The following is a 24,230-nucleotide window of genomic DNA, read 5'->3' on the forward strand; positions in this document are numbered from 1 at the left end:
CAACCCTTTATGACCATATTGACCCATCTTCTGATGGCTACTTCCAGCAGGATCATGCACCATGTCACAAAGCTCAGATCATCTCTTAACTGGTTTCTAGAACATGACAATGGGTTCACTGGACTCCAACGACCTCCGGTGTCACCTGATCTCAGTCCAGACCCTTTGGGATGTGGTGGAATGGGAGGTTTTCATCATGGATGCAACTGTGTGATGATGTAATCAAAACCTCTGAGGAACATTTCTAATACTTTGTTTGATCAATGACATGAAGAATGAAGATAGCTCTGAAGTCCTACCAGGAGTGACCAGAGGGTATTTCCTGTTTGTTCGTCAACGATACATCATTTCATATTAGGTGACGACATGCCTGCGTCTGCAGAAGTGAGTCACAATAAGTCTAAAGTGGTTCCACATTACAGGATCCAGGATGAAATTATTCAGGTTCACTACATCGAAAGGCATTTTCACTCAAGCTTAATTTTGAAAGTAAATCATGAAAAGTGGCTTTCTGCTCATTTAAAGGATCAATGTCAAGTTATAAAGATGAAACTTCATCATAAACGGTCTAAATGTGTCTCCAAGCACATTAAAATGAGGCACAAGATTTACCAATTTATTCAAAATTTTATTCTTAAAACCTTATGTAGCATGGAGCAGCCGTCATCTTTTACTCCTCAGGAGACAAATGGCTCACTATGTGGTTGTGCTATTTTTAAAAGCCGATGTAATCTACCCACAATAGCAGCGGGTGCAGAGGGTGAGTGCTCGACACACACACAGATCTGACACAACAGGAGGGAGAGAGAAAGATGAAGGCTGAACACAGAAGCTGTGAAGCAGAGACCAATGGTCCCACTCCCACTGGTCTGATCCCCATTACAGCAGGAGACATGCAGATACCCAAGATTCTGCACATAAACACGTCAACATCACAGCTGAAGTTGAAGAGGCTATTTTTGGCCTCCGTCTTTATTTGTTGTTGATTCATGACCTTAAGTTTAATTAAGTGAGCCCTGTTGTATTTTCAGTGTAGTTCTACAGGTTTTAAATTTAATTTGAAGCAGGCCTGATATGCTGCCTTTAGAGATTTTTTAGCTTGCACAGACAGGTTCTATTAAAAGAATTTCTTAATTCAACCGATCCGGTAGCAATCAGGTCTGGGTGTGACTCGTGGAACTGAACAGAGCTTTCCAAATACTGTGGTTCATCAATGTTCATTAGTGATTTTACAAGGGGAGGGGGGGGGGGGGTAGTTTGGAAACTTTTTTTCCCTTTAATCAATAGTGATCACATGAAAACTGTATTGTGTGAGAGAAGATTGCTGATGAAAAGGGACCAATGCCTTCTCTGGGTCAGGGATGAGGCCCTGCCCCAAATGGAGGAGTTTAAGTATCTTGGTGTCTTGTTCATGAGTGAGGGAAAGATGGAGTGCATGATCAACAAGTAGATTGGTGCTGCATCTGCAGCAATGCGGGCATGAACAGAGAGCTGAGCCAGAAGGCAAAGCTCTCAACTTAGCGGTCAATCTACGTTCCAACCCTCACCTATGGTCATGAGCTTTGGGTAGTGACTGAGAACGAGATCGTTGATACAAGCGGCCGAAATTAGTTTTCTCCACAGAGTGTCTGGGCTCTCCCTTAGAGATAGGGTGAGAAGCTTGGTCAACCGGGAGGGGCTCGGAGTAGACCAGCTGCTCCTCCACGTCGAGAGGAGCCAGTTGAGGTGGCTTGGGCATCTAGTTAGGATGCCTCCTGGACGCCTCGCTGGAAAGGTTTTCTGGATACGTCCAACCAGTAGAAGACATAAAGGAAGACCCAGGACAGACTGGAGAGACTATAAGCCCCCTTCAGACAGGCCATGAAAAACGGAAATGTTCCGGAATCTGTCCGTAAGACCTCTGTGTCTGAATACAAACATCCGGATAACGTGTTCCGGAATTTATCCGGACGAAGCCCCAAGTAACAGGTCCGAACTTGTTACGGACAGGGTGGCTGCTTCAGACTAGTGAGGTAAAGTTCCGGACAAGAGGGAGGGAGAGGAGGAGGGGACTGGGGGATGCTGTGCGCACCTATATAGCCCGCTGCTGTAGAATGCGGCGAACCACGACAGCTCGCCTCCTACGGTACCGTCTAGACGCGCGACGGAGCGCTTCACACCGCTTCAGTGATTCCTTTAACCATTGAGCTTCATCATCCAGGTCTCTTATGCGTCTTCGTGTGGGCAGAATTATGCTTAAGCGCCTCGTGATTTTTATCTTGAGAGGCGCTATAGAAATGATATTTTCTTCTTCTTCTTCAAATTCAATTCAAATTCAAAAATACTTTATTAATCCCAGAGGGAAATTGATTGCTGTAGTAGCTCAGGATAATAATAATAATCAAGTCATCAAAGAGTTATTGTATATTACAATGGCTGTTGGCAGGAAGGATCTCCAGTAGCGGTCAGTGTTGCAGCGAAACTGAAGAAGCCTCTGACTGAAGACACCCTTCCGTTGTTGGACAGTCTTGTGAAGAGAATGCTCAGGGTTGTCCATAATTTTCTTGATTCTCTGGAGAATCCTTCTTTGCATTATCTCCTCCAGTGGTTCCACAGTCGTCCCCAGAACAGAACCAGCCTTTTTTATTAGGCTGTTGAGCCTTTTCAGGTCCCTGCTTCTGATGCTGCTACCCCAACAGACGATGGCTGAAGAGATTACACTCTCAACAACAGACTTGTAGAAGATCTGCAGCATCTTGCTACAGACATTGAAGGACCTAAGCGTCCTCAAGAAGTGCAGTCTGCTGTGTCCCTTCTTGTAAACAGCTTCGCTGTTCTTTCTCCAGTCCAGTCTGTTGTCAAGGTGAACTCCAAGGTATTTGTATTCCTCAACCACCTCCACTTCTTCTCCCATGATGGAAACAGTGTTTGACTCCACCCTGTTTCTTCTGAAGTCTAAAATCATCTCCTTTGTTTTGTTCACGTTCGAGGTCAGATGATTGTTTCCACACCATGCCACAAAGCGCTCCACCAGCTCTCTGTACTCAGCTTCCTGTCCATCTCTGCTACACCTGACAACTGCAGAGTCATCTGAGTATTTGTGTAGATGACAGGTCTCTGACTTGTACTGGAAGTCTGAGGTGTACAGGGTGAAAAGGAATGGTGAGAGTACAGTCCCCTGTGGTGCTCCAATGTTACTGATCGCCTGGTTTGATGTGCAGTTCTTCAGCCTCACAAACTGTGGTCTGTTTGTCAGGTAGTCTTTAATCCAGGCGATAGTTGAGGCCCCCACCTGTGTCTTCTGGAGTTTCTGGCAAAGTACATCAGGCTGGAATGTGTTAAATGCACTGGAGAAATCAAAGAACATGACCCTGACAGTGCTGCCTGCTTTATCCAGATGACAGTGGGTTGGTTGAAGCAGCTGGATGATGGCATCTTCAACTCCAACTCCATGGCAATAAGCAAACTGCAGCGGGTCCTGATATGTTCTAGTTTGCTTATTCAGGTGGACCAAAAGGAGTCTCTCCAAGACCTTCATGATGTGGGATGTCAGGGCAACCAGTCTGTAGTCATCATTGGCTGATGGGCGAATTTTCTTTGGAACTGGAACAAGGCAGGATGTCTTCCACAGGACTGGAACCTTCTCCTGGGCCAGGCTGAGGTTGAAGAGGTGCTGCAGAATCCCACAGAGCTGCTCTGCACAAGCCTTCAGTACCCTGGGGCTGACACCATCCGGACCTGCAGCCTTGTTCCTGTTCAGTCTCTCCAGCTGCCTCTTCAACTGACTTCTAGAGACAGATAGGTGGGAGGTAACTGGGGCAGCAGCATCTCCTGACTTGGTTGAAGATGGATTTATAGAACCAGAAGAGTCCATGACTGCATTAGAGGACAAAAGAGCTGGCGTGTGACAGGAAAATGTTGGATCAGAGGAGGATGGGATATCTGATTGGCTGGGGACAGGCGAGAAGGATGCCGGGTTTGTTCCTGAACTGAACCTATTGAAGAACTTGTTCAGTTCATTGGCTGTGTCCAGGCTGCCATCTGTGCAATCCTTCCTCTGCTTGAAGCCTGTGATCTTCTTCATCCCTGACCAGACATCTCTGATATTAACATAAGTCTTCTTAACATAAGTCCGATTCTCTCTCTCCCCACCACCCCACCGCCGTCAGACATCTGGAACTTTTCCCTGCTGTGTGAACGCAGCCGAAAGGACAAGTTCCGGTACAAAAGTGGTGTGTCTGAAAACACAGTTCTGGTTAAAAACCGGATTGAATTGTCCACAAATGTTCCAGAATGTCTGTCTGAAAAGGGCTTATGTCTCACGGCTGGCCAGGGAACGCCTTAAGGTTGGTTTATGCTTGACGCGTCCGCGAGGTCCGCACGGCTCCACGCGGAAAAGTTGCGTCATTTTGCGTCATTTTAACAACCACGCCCCTCCACCGCGTCTCTGCACGGCCCAAGATTTCCGCAACGCGCACCTCGGAAAATTTCTAACCACGCGGACGGTCGGACGCGGAAAAACATGGCGGACCGGCACGGCAGAGGTTCGTAAATACAGACATTTGTATGATTCAGCTCTCAAAGATCACCGTGATCAACATGTTGTTAATAATTCTTGGAGAGAAATAGCTCGCACTGTCGGAAAAGACGAGAACGCTGTTAAAAATGCTGAAATGCCGTGTTGTAAACAGTGATTTCTACTTCTACTATGGTGTAGTGTTGGATGCATGCTGTAGAGCTCCATGCTGCCCCGTTCAGTTTGGGAGAATATTGGCTCACCGCAGAGACGAGCCGCACAAACCATAAACGCTGCGAGTTGTGAAGCGCGTTCCAGCCGCGAGCCGCATCACCGCGCGGAAAGTGAATGCGTCAAGCATAAACCAAGCTTTAGGATTCCCCCGGAGGAGCTGGCCCAAGTGGCTGGGGAGAGGGAAGTCTGGGCGTCTCGCCTTAGGCTACTGCCCCCACGAGCTGACCCCAGAGAAGTGGCCGAAAATGGATGGATGAAAACTCTTCTCCTCTCTGGCTCTCTTTCATGCAAAGACCATCTAAAAATAACCATTGGGTGTGAGTATTGAGGGTTTAGTGGCAGTGATGTTGAGCTAACACCTTGAATGACCACTAGGGCTGTCGCGGTTGAGGAATTCCCCCTGCGGTGATTCAGGGTGGCTTAATATTGCGGTGTGCGATATTATTGCAGCCCTTTTTTTATTGCAGTACTATCTAAACAAAATGTTTACACATTTAAAAAGGTTAAAAATTGCCGTGCCTTCTTCAATAACACTTTACTGAATGCAGATCAAAGGGCAGTAACAACACAAATCGCAGTAACGTTTGTTTCCCGACAGTCGGAGTCCGACTGAACTTAAAAACAACAAAATTCAGGAGAAGGTTAAACTTTTAAATGCAAATTTGGCTGCAGCATCTAACAAATAAGAAACAAATCCCCATTTTGTTTAGTTGTTTAAAATCAAGCATAAAAAATTGCATGTACCGGGGGCGCGCGCGCCGGGGGGCGGGCGCACTATCATTTCACTTTCACACACACGAATGACGGTGATTTATAGCTCGGTCACGTCCTTGTTACCCACAAGGAAAACCAGCATGTTAACCATATGCGCTTTGAGAGAGGATCTGAGAGGGGAGGCAACATTTCCAGCAACACTGAAAACCCTCTCGGATGGTGCGTTCGTTGCACTAACGCACACGTACCTGCGTGCGACTCTGGCGAGCAAAGGGAATCTCTCCCGGTTGTTGCTCCACCATGTCCGGGGGGGTTCTTTAGGGTGGATGCATTCCTCCTGCAGGTAGCGAGTGAGCTCCAGCTCGGCTCAAACTCTCTTCGGGACAGTTGCAGAAGCAGTGCTTGTCCGGGACTTCAGCAGGTCTCCGAGCGTTTATTATTATTTATTTGCCGCTGGTGGCAGCGCTGTCTCGGCCAAGGACTCTGGCTGCGCAGCAGCTGACGTACTGAAAACCAAAGTGCTCCCAAAGGAGCGAAGTAACGTTTCGTTTTGATACCAGTGCAGCCATCCTTCTCAACATGCATCATTGAGTTGAACCAAGTTCAGTAATCGCGGTGGCCCATGATGCAGCGCGGTGGGCTTCTTCATATTGCAATATTTCATTTTTGCGGTTACCGCGACAGCCCTAATGACCACAGAGGAATTACAGTAAATTAGTTGGTCTGTTTTTCGCTTTACTTTGTCCAAATGGAATGTACCAGAGAGGTTTTATCTAACTGATGCAAAATACTGGAAATTAAGAGCAGAAATTGGTCTCATTCTGCTAAAGCTGTTCCTGTGAGGAGGTCTGGAGCCTCATAATGCATTACTTTGTTGTTTTAGGCCTAAGTAAACAACAGCAATCATTTCATCTTCAAACGCTGCTAAACGACACCGCTGAGCCCATGTCAGTGCTATTCAGAGAGAGAGGAATGTCCCAAATAAAACAAAAACGCAGCGGTGAATAAAGTGTACACACAGGACGCTGAAGATGTCATGACATGCCCTCAAACCATATTGAAGAAATTCCATCTAACAACTTGGTTCACTTAAAAGAAAAAGCAAGGACAAAAACCATGCTTACTGGGTGTGAACACCACTTGTACTTTTATTTTGATACATTTTCATGTTTCATGAAATACTTTCTACTGAAACTCACAAAAGCAAAATAATTCAAAGTCAATAGTTGAAGAAAAGGGCGACCCCCCCCCCCCTCCAATGTTTAAAAAAAAATTCAATAAGCAAATAGAAAATGTCTGAAATGAACTGGTGCTTTTAATAAACAGCTAATCAAACAAAAACACCCACCTGAAGATACTTCTGAGCTTCGGGGCTTTTCACCAGACTTTCGAGGTGCTGGTTGAACGTCGGACTGAGGACATCCTGGCACAGGCCTTCATAGGGGTCAAATGCCTGCTCCTACTCACACACAAAATAAATCAAACATTAATTTACTGTGAACTATTTCAAAAGGTTCAAGTTTTATGTTATTAACAGTAGTCAATACCGCAATGTCAAGGAACATAAAAGTCAGAGCTCTGAAGCAGGGAAGTACAGCATTGGTACTGTTTAGTGGGAGCACATAACAGTTGTAGAAATGGTGCCCCTCAAGGGAAACAAGGGAACACTTTAAACAGAAAAGACGACTAGGTGAGACCGTTGTTTTGTGACAAAACGTTCCTCCTCCTGTGCGAGTCTGTTCCTCACTGTATCTCTCGCGCTCTCTTGCTTTAGTTGGATGAATCAAGTCTTTTTAATGCTCAAATTCACATATTAGCCCAAAAACTTGGCACTGATATGTCTCTGTGGAACTTTAAAGGGATACTATGCAACTTTTTCATATTTTTAAGCCATCTTCGTGAGCCAGTATGTGCTAAAAGGACCCTTTACAGGGTTAACGGAATGTCACTCAGGCCCCACAGCCCCCTGTGGCCAGAATACCACACTTGCAACTTAAAAGTGGGCGTTGCTCTCTGCTGGAGGAGGGAGCTGTGGAGTGGAGTGGAGTTGACATGGTGGAGCTGGAGTCTGCTTTCAGCCCGTTTCCTGATCGTGAATATGGCTGATTTGTTTGATTTAGTGGTTAACCACTCCTGTAGACACTAATGAAGGCTGAGGAGACAATTCAGCAGTTAGATGAAGGTGTTAAAAAGATGAACTCACAGCTAGGAGATAAGTTTATAATCAAATAATCAATTTCCCTCTGGGATTAATAAAGTATTTTTGAACTGAATTGAATTTTCAATTTAACCACAGTGAATTAATAGTAGACACGGGGGGGGGGGGGGGGGGGGGGCTAAAAGCAAGAAAAACTGAAAGTGTGTCTAGTTGTTTCTAAGACCTCAGCGTTTTCTCTGTGTTAGAAGTTTTTCCTCAGTTAGGATTTTTATCATGAGACAGATTTTAATCAAACAAGCTTCTGTGTCGCTTGAAGGCAACTCAAATTATTAGATATGAACATTAAACAGGCCTTTAACACAATGAATGATAATTAAACAAAGGGAATTTCTGTTCTTAAAGGACTTTAGCTCCTCCAATAACAAATCTTTTATGTTATATCTTCTAAGTATCTGTATTTAAAGTTGTATTCTTTGTTTCCTGTGTATTTAAACTATCAATGAGAGGTTTTGGACTCTTTATAATCACTTCCCAATAATTCTCATAAAAATTACATCCACAAAAATAATAATTTACAAGCCACATATCACATACCTATTTATATGTTTTTTATATTTGCAATCACATGACAAACAAGACATTTCTGTGCCTTTTATATAAACGAACCCCCCATAACCGAGGCTATTAGATGTTACCTCTGCTAGATCTTCAAAGCAGCTGCCCACCAGTGGATGAGGACTGTCGTCAGCGGTCATCTCTACTGCATCCTCGATGAGTCCATGAAGCTTCACTGTCAGCTCATGGATGTCCATGATGTTACTGAAGACCTTCTCAACAAGCTGCAATAGAAGAGGAATTTACAGAAGGATTCAGAATCTGTTGAAAACCCGACTGGAGGTTGACTGACCCATTTGGTTGTGTTTGCACAGATCCCCTACGTCCCAACTAGCACGGACACCCCAGCATCAGCCATCTGAGTGTGAGCAATTTCAGATTTTAGCATAATTGAGGTTATTCTGGTGGAGGCTGCAGATGTTGTCCCCATCTCAACCTAATTGCATGTTCTGCGTTCCTCTGGGCCTCACGAAGGTTTATCCTCCTCACCCAAACGATTACCACAAATTACCCAACCCAAAATATGCAAAGCCACAGCGAAACTCAACTTTCCACTCAGAAATTCTAAACCTGTAGACACACAGTTCAATTCCTGATTTTAACCGTTACGTTACCTGAAATTTTAAATTTTTTTTTATATCACTTCATAAATAAACTTGTGTGATGTCTACTTTATTCATCTGATTAACTCTGTAGATTACTAGTTGGCGACTTCCTGAGTTCCAGCTGTATTCTTAGTAGGGATTTGGCTGAAGCAGCTTTATGAGACACTTGGAGCAAGCTAGACAAAGCTACTCGATGGCGGGTGGGCTTCAGCTCCATTTTACATGTTAAAGTTATTTTTAAGTTCTTTTTTGCATTCGGAGATTTTATCAGTGTAAATGCACCTGCTCACATGAGTCGTGATTGGGCAATAAGTTCAAGAAAACCTAAGTAGTAGGCAATACTGAAATGTTAAATGCCAGCATGACTCACCTGGGGTGAGAATATATGAGGGTTGCACACAAAATGCTGCCGAAACACTTTGACAATAAGGTCGAGTTCTCTCAGATATTGCCTCTCCTCTGCAATTTCGGACTTCACCAGGTCATCATATGTCTGCTCTCCAGAAGACAAGGGTTCATCTGTGCACTGTGACATCAAGCCAATGTCCTCCTCCTGGTCAAACATGTCCATCAGGACCTAAAAACAAACAGAAAGAGTGGTAAAAAAGCCAGTAAATTGTATCAACATGATTTCTGTCCCCTTGTGACGTCTGAAAATAAATCAGGTTTCCCACCTTGTCTGCACACATGGACACCTTGATGTCCTGCTGGGTGATATCATAGTGACGAATGTTGCTGACATAGTTCCCTGCCAGTTTGAGTATATCTGCTGCTATGTATTCAAGCACTGCAGCGATGTACAGGGAAACGTTATAGTCCACTTTGTAGCCCAGAACCTCCTAGTGTACAAAAAGGATGTATGACATTAGATCTGATCACTTCAGGGTGATGTCAATAGGCAAGCTACCCAAACTGTAAACTAAAAAAGAAATATTCTGCAGTAGCTGACTTTCTACAAAAGCTGGACAGTGATGAAAGTGGGATATCTTTACCTTAAGCATTGGGTGGATCTTGTCCACAGGGAGAAGTAAGGGGTTTCTTCTCTTACGTTTCTCACCAGCTGCCTGGGCATCACTAATCGCCCATTTATCTATAGGGTGGGGAAATGTTTTCTGCACGCGGTCCTGTTGAAGAAAGGAGGGAAACATTTTCATGCTTCAACAAAATAATTATAAATGTTCCTAAAAATGTTAAATGGGTGGTAAAAGGTCCGAGGTTTTCTCATTCGACTGCTAACCTCTCACTTTTCTACATTTTTGAATGGTTAACATCTGAGACTGTGTGAATTGAAGGGCTATACCTCTACATCCTGCACCGTGCGAGGCTGGGCCATGCACAGCATGTTGAGCAGCTGCAGAATCAGCTCTTCAACATACTGCAGGGCATCCTCCTTTGCTATCAGGGTCGGGTGGACCTGCTCCTGTACCTGAATGTCAGAGACAAACACAGGGGGAGAATGTGAGTGGCACATCCAGGAAATGACATCATACCATGGAAACATTAAAAGGTGTTTCTCTGATAATGCAAGGAAGTAAACTTGGGGCAAGAAATGTTTTCAGGTGCATTTATTAGAGTCTTTCCTGCACTAATTTACCGGGGTTGGTAGCCTGAACGTTTTTCTCAGAAAAACACTGCTAGAACACCAAACTCTGATAATATCGGCCTTAGCAGCGCCACAAAAAGAGAAATGATTAAGTGACCAGATGCAGCACTCCATCAGTTCGGTTCAGCTGCAGCAGCAATCTACTCTTGACATCACCGCTTGCTGCTACCACCGTAACACTTTTAAAACCAGGGGAAACCCTGGAGGTGCACTCAACAAGCAAATACTTTTCAGATCATCACATCTAATGCTTTTTCTCCCAGTCGCAGACATTTTCGCCTTTTAGACATAAATTGTTCAACTGTTACCAGCAGCTTGTTCAAACGGCAGCCGGCCCTGACCTCTGATTGGTTCTTTTCTCATGTAGTCCCGCTTGTTCCATTTGCTGATTGGTTCTTTTTTCCGTTCTCCCATCTTTTTCGTTTTCTGATTAGATTTTCTTTACTGTCAATTTTCGTTATTTGTCAACAAAAATGTTGATCAACGTTTGTCATAATTTAGGTCGTATGGTAGTATATATTCTAGGGGGACTTTAACGCTCACGTGGGCGATGACAGTGAAACCTGGAGAGGAGTGGTCGACCAGAGCTGCGGCCGCAAGATCGTTAGTGCCTGTTGTGGTGGAAATCCCTGAACCCACAGTTAGGGATGCTGTCAAGCTGAAGAAAGAGTTAGGTCTTTTGGGCCTGTGGGACTCCAGAGGCAGCTGATATACCGGCAGGCCAAGCGGAATGCGGCCAGGGTGGTCACAGAGGCAAAAACCCAGGCTTGAGCGAAGTTCAGTGAGACCACGGAGCAAGACTTTTGTACGGCTTTGAGGAAATTCTGGTCCACCATCCAGAGCCTTAGAAGGGGAAAGCAGTGCACTACCAACACTGTTTATTGTGGGGATGGTGTGCTGCTGACCTCGACTTGGGATGTTGTCTTTGGGTGGGTGGAGTACTTCCAAGACCTCCTCAATCCCACCGGGACGTCTTCCAGTGGGGAAGCAGTGTCTGGGGACTTTGGGTTGGGCTCTCCAATCTCTAGTGCTCAGGTCACTAAAGTTAAAAGCTCCTTGGTGGCAAGGCTCCAGGTAAGGATCAGATCCACCCAGAGCTTAAGACTCTGGGGTCTCATTTATCAAGCTTGCTTACGCACAGAACGCGAACCCGTAAGCAACTTTCCACGCAAACTTTGGGATTTATGAAAGAAAACTTAGCGGAATAATGTGCACAACTTTAAGTTGACTAAGAACCTGGCTTACGCACATTTTGGACATGGAGAGCACCTGCAGTGCTGCTGCTGAGAAGGATACAATTATGAATTCCAGCAGCATTATCACTTGTACCGCTTTGTGAGCACACAGAACAAGCCCCCCTACACGCACACACACACACACACACACACACACACACACACACACACAGAGAGAGCTTGAAGTGCAGAATATGGAATGCAGAATATCAGCAGGGGGACAGATTGAGACTGAATGTCATGCATCTGTGACAGTGTGAGCGTCCCGTCACTGTGACCCGATTGATCATGCGCCCTGGCTACTTGGACAAAGTAGAACTCTGTTTGGCTGATTAGTTAGCACGCTTGACTCTCACCTGGGAGTCTGGGGATCGAATACTGATCGGAACATTTTTTTAAATCCGCCACAGATCTCTCTGAAGAACTCACATTGACGGCTTCAGCAATGCTCTGCCACTCTGTGGATGTTCCCTTATTTGTTTTGCAAAAGCACTTCCTTTCATTTTTCCATCTCACCCACAAGGACCTCAATTTCTGCTTGTGAAATAGCGCTTCCTTGTTCTGCGGTTAATGGTGGAGCGCTTCAATGAGCCGGCTTATGTATATGCATGAGATCCACAAGGCACTTTGCATTGACCATTTATGGCAGTAAGTGGGCGGGATGTGACTAAAAAGCAGCTGAGAACCTTTCTCGTGAGTCTCTGATTTATGAAGCGGAGATTGCGTGCAGCTGTGTGAACTCCATGCTTGATAGATCACAAACCTACTTGGCGTAAGTACATTTTTTTGCTGAGCTCAAGTACAGTTTTAGTAAGGACAATGTTTGATAAATGAGACCCCTGGATGTTGTGGGGTGGTGTTGGCTGACGCGACTCTGCAAAATCACGTGGACATCAGGGCAAGTTCCACCAGAATGGCAGACCGGGGTGGTGGTCCTCCTATGTAAAAAGGGGGATCGCAGGGTGTGTTCCAACTACAAGGGGATCACACTCAGATTCAGGGAGAGCAATGTGGTTTTCGTCCTGGCCGTGGAACACTGGACCAGTTCTATACCCTTAGGAGGGTCCTGAAGGGTGCATGGGAGTTTGCCCAACCAATCTAAATGTGTTTTGTGGGTTTGGAGAAGGTGTTCGACTGTGTCCCGGGGGGAGCTGGGCTCTCCCTTAAAGATAGAGTGAGAAGCCAAGTCATCAGGGTGGTGCTCGGAGTAGACCCGCTGCTGCTCCACATTGAGAGGAGCCAGTTGAGGTGGCTCGGGTATCTAGTTAGGATGGATACGTTCAACCAGGGGAAGGCCTAAAGGAAGACCCAAGACATGCTGAGAGACTACGTCTCATGGCTGGCCTGGGAACACCTTAGGAGTCCAAAGGAGGAGCTGTCCCAGGTGGCTGGGGAAAGGGAAGTATGGGCCTCCCTGCTTAGTCTACTGCCCCCATGACCTGACCATGGATAAGCCGCCGAAAATGAATGGTAGTATAAGTTTTTGTCTGCAAAAATAAATTAGTCACTAAAAATTAAGGCTGCACGATATTAGGAAAACCTGCGATATTCGATAACAGTGCTTAATATTGCGATATCGATATTACTCACGATAAATGAACAAATACTAAAGTATGCAGTGTTGATGTTGTCTGGCGTGTGACGTCTGCTCTGGGTTTAAAGCAAACAAAAACTAATGCATGAATTCCATTACAACATAACATTTTTATTGCAAAAATATGCAGCTGCACCTGCTACTGTATTAGCAGCAAAACAACAAACTGCATGCATGCAGTTTCTCGGTGACTTTAAAACATCACCTCCACCATAAAACTTTTTCTGATGCTCCAAATACAGAAAAACATCCCTTACCAGGGTTTTTTGAATAAATAAAAACAATCAGAAAATAAGTTTAAATGTTAAATAATAGTTAACATCACTTAAATGCAACAGCAAATTCTCTCATTGCTACTGAGCATTTTCTCCACTTATGTGGTCATGATATAAGGCTGTTGCTGTAATTGGGAAGTGAACTGTGCTGGGCCAAACTAGGAGAAAATTAAGATTTTTGAGGGAAAGAGAAAAACAATTGTCTACCTTTCAGAAGAGGAACTGGCAAAAAAAACTACATGGAAAATATGTGAAAACGTTTGTTTTTAACCCCAAAGTGAACAAGTTTACCTAGATCTTAAAAAGCAGCTCAGATGATGAAACTGCAACTATGATTCTGATAACAAGCTAACAAATTGAACTAGCTCCTCTAAGATAACAGACTAGCAGAGCTTCTGACTGACAGTTTATATGCAGCAGCAAATCAACTATCCTGATTAACAAGGTTATAAAAGCTCATAAATGAAAAATCACTTTGATGTGTGGGGGAACTTTTCCAGGCCCTCTTTAGCAGGGTGGGACTGGGAGGAGAGTGCTGTAGCCTTTTAGCTGGAAACTAACCGGAGCCTGGGGCTAACACTAGCGACATGAAGGTGGGTTGGTTCACCGGCACGTGTCGGAGTCAGCCCGGTAAAAATGATTAACAACACCGAGCGGAGTCACGTTCACGTTTGAAAGCAGCGCTGATTCCAGAAACCTCAGCACAAAGTGCGTTCGTTGCTCTGAGCCAGCATGACGAACAAGGGAACTGTGCCGCTAATGTTCGGGTGTTGCTTTCCAAAAGTGTCTATGTAGGGGGCGGGCGTATTACGTGAACGGAACCATCTGATTGGCCACATATCAGAAGGACTACATTTGATTGGTCGAATAATACTTCCACGTAAGAAACAGAGCTGGTTTACAAAAAGTTGATGTATGACACGGATGGAAATGTTTGAACCAAACATTCATCGCCGTTTTTGCCGTGTTTTGCGATGGGCCTATCGCACGTCCTGTTATCGCGATGACGATAATTTTTCGATATATTGTGCAGCTCTACTAAAAATACATAAATAAAAACAAAGGATTTTGTTAACGAAATTAACACTGCTGAAAAAAGCTCTCTCGCTAATGCTAAGAGTTAGCTTCTACTAGTTGAGGGAGGCACACTCTGTTCTCTCCAGGATGCCAGCCAAGTTGGGTGAGAGCTGTCAAGCTTTTCTAATCAAAGCCTTTCCTCGTCTGTTTTCTATTGCAGCTAATGAGAAACAGGAGTAGAGGACCGTTTTCATGTTTAGCCTGCATGTAAAACTCAGAGTGAATGATCGTATTTGAAAAATAATGTCTTGGTGAACTTGATCTTTACAATATAACTTGTGAATTTTTTTTACTCTTTCACAACTCAGCACGAAATATGAGCACACTAATGGGATTTGTCAATATGCTCCTCCTCTATCCATCTATCTAGAGAGAGAGACTGAAAAGACTGAAAGTTTCAAGCACATTTACAACCTAATGCACATCAGTGTCAATAATGGCTAGAATTTGCACGTTAAACAAACCTAAAAATTGAAAACTGCTGAAATAACCACAATAAGTTTCAAAACCATGTTCCAGTTCAACCTGGGAGCACATCAATGGACAAAATACCACAAATGAACCTGAATAGGCATTGCTAGTACTGATGGTCACCTAATACAATAAAGTAAGCCTTATTTGAAGTATCAGGACAACTGCAAACAGCAAAAACGTGTATGAAGGTGTGGTTCCATCAGGTCTGCAAGAGATGAACATCCAACTGCCTTCCAGTTATCCAAAAATATTTGTCACTTGGGCTGTGCCCTCTCCAAAGAATGCAGTCAGTTGAGATACTAACACAGCTCCAGAAGCAGACTAAAATAATACTACAGGAAAAAGAGGAGTAGTAACAAGGTGTTACACATTTCCTCTGCATGTGCGTGCCACCTGGTATATTGTAGTGCTTTCTCTTCACTAAACATTGCTCTCAGATATAGAAATGTGAGGCTAAGTCAGAAGGTCTGTGACCACCAGTCTTTGAGCATTCTTGTCTTCTGCGTTAAGAGACGCAAAAACAGGTGGGATGTTCACTCTGTCACAAGCCTGATTAAACACACCGGAGACAGAAGCAGAGGATGAAAATGTTGAGTTGTCATATGAGACATCCATGAATCACTAAATTGTTTAAAAAGAAAAAGAAACAGAAGTCTTTGTTTGAAACATCCTTGTAAACATTTCTGAGCATCACTTCTGTTTTGATGCACACTCACAAGACCTGACAGCTATAAATAAGCCACAAGTACAACCTCTACTGGGACAAATTCCACAGAACACCAGGAGCTGTGAGTCACGACACTGAAACTACGGGGCTTTCCCCCAACTCCATTCATAGAATAGTTGGCCCATTTTAAAGAGGCCAACATCTGACCAGAGTGGGCTGTCTCCAACAATGTCAGGATGGGAGGAGAAAGTTAAAAATACACAGAATTAGAATTATCATTAGAATACAAACATGGTAGAAAGTTATTTCAAAACCCTGACACAGTTGAAAAGGTACCAAGCTGGCTAAGCAGCTAAGGAAGTCTTCTGTCGTTTCCTACTGATGTTAGATTGATCTCTCACTCACTTAGTATTTCAACACTTTAGTAGGGTGAGGGAGCTGGTGTCCATCTCCAACAGTCCCTGGGCAAGAGACGACGACACCCTGGATAGGTCTCCTGTCCATCACGGGGACACACAACCCGTCAGACACTCACGGACGATCTTGGTTGTCCAACCAACCTAAAATGCACGTTTTTGGTCTGTGGGAGGAAACTGGAGTTCCCAGAGAAAACCTAGGGTTTCTCCCAGCACTTTATACGCCTGGCAGGCTGCCAGGCTTTGCTTGGTCATTAACATGTCGATGGTCATCAAAGCAGCAGAAAAACAGGAATGGTTTTGCAGGAAGAGACCACAGACATTTGATCCCTCTGCAGCTCTTCTTTTGACTGCTTTTCAGTAGTTTAGCATTAGACTAGGGTCGGTGTCACTACTGGAGGCATGAGGAGATACCTTGAGCCCACAGAGGTTGCACATTAGGGCTGCAACAACGAATCGATAAATTCGATGAAAATCGATTACTAAAAGCGTTGGCAACGAATTGCGTCATCGATTCGTTGTGTTGCACAACTCTTTCAAAGCGCCCCCCCACCCCCCCCCCCCCCGGCTGTGCGCAGACCAGAGCAGGTCAGATCAGCGCGAGGGAGAGCCGGCAGGTGTTTGGAAGAGGAACATGGCAGAAACAGCGAGACCCAAAAAAGTAAAAACTCCTAAAGTTTCGGAGCATTTTCAGTAAAATCAGGCGAAGACATCCGTTACCTGCAACGTTTGTAGGTCAGACTTAGCATGGCACGGGAGTACTACAGTGATGATGCAGCATCTTAAACGCAAGCATGTCGGATTCATCAGCGAGGAAGGAGAGAGCTCTGTGTCCGGGTAAGTTAAAAACTTTTCAAAAGTAATTCACCCAAGCCCCGGATTATTACACAGGCTAGACATGCCCTAAGCTCGTAAAAAAAAAAGTCTATAAAATCGTAAGCGCAACGCTATTAGATTAAGGGGGGGGGGGGCTCGAGCTGCTGCGAACCGGTTCCGCCGTCACATTCCCGCAGAAACTGGTTGATCACACCGGGGCCAGACTACTAGCATGTGGTTTTACAACCACAATGTCCTCGGAAGCGAAAACGCTTTTAAAAGGGAGGGAGGAGTCCTAACTGTTGCTAAAGGTGTGTTGTGTGAAAGTGCAGTATATACTGGTTAATATATTTTTGGGTTCAGTTGCTTTCATGTGGCCTAATGTGAGTCTATTTGGGATCATTGGAATGATCAGCAGCATTTCTTGATGTGACTTAATGGCAGTTGCCCAGGGCATCATCGCAAGGAGGATGGCATTCATTTACTTTTGTTTTATTTGGTATTTTTTCAGTCATTTTTGGAAATAGTGATTAATTTTGATTAATTCACAGCCTATGTTTAATTACATTTAAAAATTTGTTGTTTGACATCCCCAATTATAATAAATGTCTACAGATGAGATCAAACAAAACAGATGAGAATTGCCCTTAAAGAGCAAGTCACCCCCAAATAAACTTTTTTTTGCTGATAAACTAAATAAACGAGTGTCTAATCGTGCTGCAGACACGTGTCGTCAATAATTTGGCACTTCAGTGCATCTTAGTTAAAATTTAAATATTCTGCGTAAAACTGGCAGTGTTGTGCCGCTGTCAGGTAAAAACTCTGCACTGTATTTTAATTTAAATCTGCCACCGCTATTGGCTAAGAAGTATGCTATGATGTAAACTGGTACATTATGATGTCACAATGCTGTTGTGAGCCTGAGTGTGTGTGTATTTGTTAGCGGCTCCGCCCTCTCAGTCTGCCAGGCAACAGCATGTGTTGCATTTTTCAAACATGAAGTGGGAGTGGAGTTAGACTCTGGTCAGGGTTGACTTGCTCTTTAAGCTGTTTAACTTGGACCAAGCATTTTAGGTCACAGTAGCTTAGGGTCTCTGTCTATACACCTTATAAGACAATTTAGGTGATGGCATGTTGTTTTTCTGCTATTGAACTGTTTTCTAATAATGTTGTGTTTAATAAAGTGAAGGAAGGAGAGAAATAACATTTCCCTAGCAGTTTTTAAAAATGTCCCCATGTAATCCGATTAATCGACTAATCGTGTCATAACCCCATCCGATTAATCGATTATCCAAATAATCGTTTGTTGCAGCCCTATTGCACATGCAGGCCTGTTCCACCAGGATGGCACATCAATGCATGCATTTGCCAGTGTTGCCATTTCTGAGCACAGATTCAATCACATGATGAAATTCAGGAAGCAGTCAGTTGCATTTACACTTGGGTCAGCTAGGTCTGGCCATAGTAGGGTCATTCCATTTCCATTGGCTTTGTCCTTGCGGAGCCGACAGCTTTTTTGGCCTTGATGGTCCAAATGGTTGGACCATTTCCCTGCTGTTTGTTTTGTGTGGAGCCGAACATACACACCTACATATATGAACTGATTGGCCGGCTGAATTCATGTCAATCTCACACGTAGTGGGAGCCTCTGGCACGAGTAGAATCAGCCAGCGATGGCTCCATCTGCTGTGAGTGCCCTTGGATGGGAGAGGAGCCACGGCAGCACCGCTGCTCAGTGAGATGAGCAGGAAGCTGTGAGCTTCAAGTCAGATTCACCAAAATCAATGCATATGCCTGCTTTGTTTACCCACTTGTGGCACTTAGAAATGGTACCATGGGCTTCTCCACCCCACGTTAGAGGAACCCACCTATAGTTGCGTCTGCATTCCTGAGAAGGCTGTGTGAACATAACCCGGTGGGTTGTCCCCACCGGGCCTAGGCCGAGCTGACCAAAGTGTAACAGGCCTTTTTCAACAGCACTACTCAGGTTCCAACAGCTCAGTACAGCTTTGGTTTTCCCTGCCAGCTCGGTAGCAAAAAGTGGGTACACCCCTCATAGTGTGCGGGGGAAAGGGGAGCGCGATCTTTAAGCAAAAATAGCACAAGGTGATCAGTAAAGAGTGTGAAATGATATGTATGCTCCACAGAAACACAACTCGGCACAAAAAATGGTGGTGATGTTAAAAATTCTGCTCAGTTTTGTGGCTTTTAGTCAGACTGAACCAGGAAATAGCTGCAGGCAGCAAGGCAGCAGCCAGAAAGCTCCAGAGAAACCAGTGACTCTGCCCCCTAGCCAATCAGCGGCTGATTGTTGCGATGCCGGCCCGGATGAGATTTTGAGGGAAGTAGAGGGAAAGTTGGGAGAAAACACCAAAATTGTTGGATAAAGCAGCCAGACCAAACAGAACCCTCCCCAAGTAACGCTGAGTAGTGTCAGAAAGAAAAATGCACTTGTATAGCAGCTTTCCGTTTCAGGGGACTCCAGAGTACACATTCACGTACTGATGGTGATGAGCTATGGTGTAGCCACAGCCCTGGGACACAATGAGAAGAGGTGATGCTACCAGTGCCTCTAAACACCAGCAGGCAAGAAGGGTGAAGCGTCTTGCTCAAAAACACAATGACTGACTCTGGGTTCAAACCGGCAACTCACTGGTTACATTGAGAACTAACCCTGCCTCAGTGATGTTTCAGCTGCTGCATTAACTGTAAGCATCAAAGACCAACTACAATCTAGGGTTGTTGTCACGATACTAAAATTTCAAACTCAATTCGATACTGGAAAAAAAACTGCTCGATTTCGATACTATTTAAAAACACCAACTTATTTAACAAGTTTATTCAAAAAATAACATTCCTCAATTTATATTGCAAAAATTAAATGTTAAGAATTAAGTGTATAAAGTGCTTAAACCTTTCAAGTATCAGCATTTTTTAAAAAGTGCATACAAAAACTGGTGAAAGTTAACACTTTAAATCATAAATTGTCTCACTATATATACACTATTTGCAGAGTGATGTTTTGCTGCTTAAACTCTTTAAGTTGCATTTTTGTCATAAGCTGCAATGCCATATGTTTTGTTCTGTACTTTTGAACAACTCTGGTGGTCAATAAAGGGAGAAAACGAATTTCTCCACGGTAGGACAAAGGTACATCTAATCTTAATAAAAACAGATTGGTGCACGGCAGTGACGTCATTAAAAGCACCGGTTAGATTGGCCCGGCTAGTCTATTTACGCCTAGAAATACCAGACCCGCTCCAAATGAACAGGGAAATCATGTTAATGATTCCTAACAAAACCTTTTGACATGAAGATGTTTTGGTGCAGATAATGTCTTATTTCGAGGCTGCACCATGGGTGCCTGTCCGCACCCGTTACATGGATATACACTGATGGCGATTCGCCAATGGATCTAAATACCCCAGGGAATCCAAGTAGCACCTAAGGCGTCAGCGTGAGTAAACAAATGTACTGCATGCTAGAAATTAAGTCTGGGATGCAATTAACGGGAGTTTTCCTTTAAGCACATTAAGTGTGAATATACAACTACGTGTCGGACTTGGTATGCTAGCTTAGCTAACACTGATACGTGAGCTCAAATTTGTTGGTGCAATTAGACACAGTCTTACTAGATTTAATATATTTTAGACACCCGTTTCATTTAATCATGCAGTTTGGGGAGTCGGGCTCTCAGATGCTTGGCCAAATTTGTTGTGCTGCTTGACTTCGTAGCGATCTCTTTGTAGCACTCCTTGCAAACGGGTCTGTCATGGTCTGTTGCTTTCCCCGACTCATCAGCCTTGTATCCAAAGTGTTTCCACACTGCACTTTTGCTCTTTGTGTTGTCGATTAAGTTGGTCTGTGAAGCACCTCCCGAATTCGCTGTTGCCATTGTTAACAAAACTTGGATCAGAGACAACTCGCGCGGGAAATTGCAATGTAGTCATGCGGCGTCTTCTTCTGTTTGTCCTGGAGGTGGAGGCTGCTTTACGGCATCTGGATGTCATGCATGTCGGGTGTACTTGAAGAAAGCTGTGTATATGTGAGACTCCATAATATCGATACCACAGGGATGGAATATCTAATTTAGATACCACTTTTAGTATCGATTTATATCTAGGTATTGATTTTTTTGACAACACTACTACAATCTAGTGAGAGTAGAGAAGAAGCTACTGTGTGCAGGGGCCAGTTTATTAAATATGTGTAAAAAACATGCACATGTATACATTCTTCAAAATATACAACATATTCTTAGAATCTGCATGGTTAAAAACATCTGCTGCGATTAAGACAGGTGAGAAGACTGCAGAAGGCATGAAAATTTCCTTCCTTCTGAAAAGAAAAAAGAAGAGCAGGCTTGCAAAAGTAAATACTTTTCATGTATTTGTTTTATGATTTACTTGATTTGGAGTGGAGCCACAATCAAAATTTTAATACAAGTCTAATTAATAGCACAGACCTGTTAATAACACACACATTCAAACAAACTAAAAGTCTCTTTTCATCCAGATTTTAGCAGGAAAAAAATGCCTCATTTGTCAGCACAAGTTGCAGTTTGTCCCAGAGAAATCACTCAGATGTATGTAAAACTAGAGCTGCTGGAGCTAATGGAAAATGGGTTCTGGACACTAGGCTTGGGAGGAATTGTGAATTACTGTATACAGCCGGTGTTAAAATATAGCAATGGTGTCTGTTCCAATACTATCATGAAAAAAAAAGAGAAAAAAAAAAGTGCACGTAGAAGACAAGGGTAAAAAAACCCAACAACTTAAAAGATAAATAAAAGCAAAATGAATGTGTGATTGAATTCTCTGTTTTCTATAAACAGTTTTAAATGTTTTGTCCAACTTTTAGAGATGTTCCATAAAGCTTATGAATGTGATGTCATCACGTGAACTCACAGAGACGTGCCAAGAGAAAAATGGCAGCTTACGCACCAGCTGGCTTGGTGTCTAAAAAGATCACAACTTCTGCAGTTTGAGAGTATTTCGGGTTTGAAGTAAACTTAAAAGGAGAGCCGGTAAACACTGATGAGGGAATTTGTGCAAACAAAAGATGCATGGCAACATTAACTTTAGGTATCTACAAATGGAGATGTTAAACTGTAAGCACTATCAATAAGCTTACTAAAAGGCAAAGTCACTAATTAGCATTTAGCTGAAAATCAGACAGAAAACGTGTCTCCATGAAGAATCAGTCCCAGCTGGTTTGGATGCAACTAAATCCTTCTGTAACAGGTTCTATTAAATTAAACGATAACTTGCCAAAGCAGACAAACATTTTACCTAGACAATAACTTTCTGTACCCTACAGCATCAACAACACGGTTCTTGTCATCAGGTGCACTACAGGGCTGCCTCAAAGAGATGCAGGTCACTGCTGCAGAAGCAACATTATGTCCTCTAGCATCCAGTTTCAGGTCCATCACTTTTATTTGTGACTGCAACACACCGTGTGATGAGGTGTTGTGTGTGTTGTCACTGGTAGAAAAATCAGGTAATAATAGAGGTGGCATAGTGTTAATACAGGGATAACATTTCTAATTCAATTACTTCTTCTGAGGGCAGTGTGTATGGAACAGTGCTATACTCAGGTTACAGGTAATGTGACTGTGTGTGTGTGTGTGTGTGTGTGTGTGTGTGTGTGTGTGTGTGTGTGTGTGTGTGTGTGTGTGTGTGTGTGTGTGTGTGTGTGTGTGTGTGTGTGTTGTGCTGGGGCTCATTATTATACACCAGCATGTGTCACTTTTAGTGATTCATGCCATGACATCATCTGCCATTACAACCAGACTGTCTGGGGAACCACAGGGCAGAGATCAATTGAGAGAAAACAAGCTTGTGTGCACTCCTCTGCGCGCGCGCGCGCGCGCACACACACACACACACACACACACACACACACACACACACACACACACACACACACACACACACACACACACACACACACACACACACACAAGATGCAAAAGCAAAAAAATTATTGTGGACAACTGTAAATAGACCACCCCACATTACAAGTACATATGTGCAAGCTTCTGAAATTAAGCTCTCCCTACCTGTGTTCAGCTCATGGTCACTAGTAAACAGCAGATAACACATGACCTCTCCATGACCCCACTCTGAACTGACCCAGTGACCCCTGGCTGCCACCGCCCACTCATCCTTCATCTGAATCTTTTCTGAGGAAAAGCTGTTGGTTGAATATAAATGTAATAAAAGAGTAGAAAGCTAAAGCAACGTTTTAGTCAGCCTAAGCTTTGGTGTAGAAACGGCCCTGGGTCTGGAACACAACCTGCTCCTAACATCAAAACACAAACGCTCATTCAGGAGATAAAGCAACTCGCCAGTGCAGGACATTATAGAGGAATGTGGATTTAGTCACCAACTCTATTGCACGTTTAATTTTCTTCCCCGTTTCTAACGTGAAAGAAACTCCAGATTTCTGCTTTAAGATGTCTTCACTCAACGTTTGTCCTTAAAGATCACCGTAATCCTGACTACATATGTAAATGAATAAACTCCACTGTTTAGGGGAAAAAAACAAACACAGGAAAGGCTTGCCTTACGACCATTTAAGTTGATATTCGTAATATTTCTCCTAGTTTTATTTAAGAAAAAATGTGGACACCCAGTGAAAGATGAGAGGGTGATAATAAAACAAAGCTGAGGCTTTCTGAGGAAACAGAAAATATGTATTAGATGACTGGTCTTTAATTTCATTTGTGTTTTCTGCTGCCACTTCCTGCTTTGTTGCTTTAATAAACAAGAAGCATTTAACAACTCTTAATTGTCGGCACTTGTGGTGTGGTGGGTATAGACAGGGTTTAAGAGCGTGCATAGTCACGGATCAGCTGTGAGAGCACCATTTAAAACTGGTGAACTTGTTCTTGGCTAAGCGAAAGCAGCTAATCATACCCGACTAAACTAAAGCTAGCTGAGCTTTGCGCTGAAGCGCAGTTACTCCAACAGAAAAAGTCTCAAAGCAGACAGTGATAAATATAATCTAATCTGTCATTCAAACAAACAAACCCTGTAAACTCAACAGCCCTGCATTTCTCCAACATCACTCCTGGTCCTTCCTTTTCACACCGTTAGCGGTAAAATTACATGCATGTGTCGTTCTGGCCTTGAAACCAAACACAGAGCTCAGGAGAAGCCAAGACACACAGACATACCCTGGTGGTCCAAACAACACAAAGAGCTACATGAGCTGAGGCTTTCAATAAAAATGTTTATACTGATGA

At 43.8% G+C, this 24,230-nt stretch overlaps 1 protein-coding gene across 1 annotated transcript in view; it reads right to left on the bottom strand.

Moving 5' to 3' along the window:
- The window catches only part of sos2 (son of sevenless homolog 2 (Drosophila)), a 40,209-nt gene that overhangs the window by 13,029 nt on the left and 2,950 nt on the right, over window positions 1-24,230 (bottom strand). Inside the window, exons 2-7 of the mRNA XM_015969166.3 lie at window positions 10,122-10,247; window positions 9,814-9,945; window positions 9,496-9,660; window positions 9,192-9,398; window positions 8,297-8,440; window positions 6,792-6,902 (exon numbers count right to left, since the gene is read on the bottom strand). Of these exons, the coding sequence (XP_015824652.1) occupies window positions 6,792-6,902; window positions 8,297-8,440; window positions 9,192-9,398; window positions 9,496-9,660; window positions 9,814-9,945; window positions 10,122-10,247 (885 nt within the window). The remainder of the gene's footprint in view (window positions 1-6,791; window positions 6,903-8,296; window positions 8,441-9,191; window positions 9,399-9,495; window positions 9,661-9,813; window positions 9,946-10,121; window positions 10,248-24,230) is intronic.

Source organism: Nothobranchius furzeri, chromosome 18 (assembly GCF_043380555.1).
Source record: "Nothobranchius furzeri strain GRZ-AD chromosome 18, NfurGRZ-RIMD1, whole genome shotgun sequence".
NCBI classification, from domain to species: domain Eukaryota; kingdom Metazoa; phylum Chordata; class Actinopteri; order Cyprinodontiformes; family Nothobranchiidae; genus Nothobranchius; species Nothobranchius furzeri.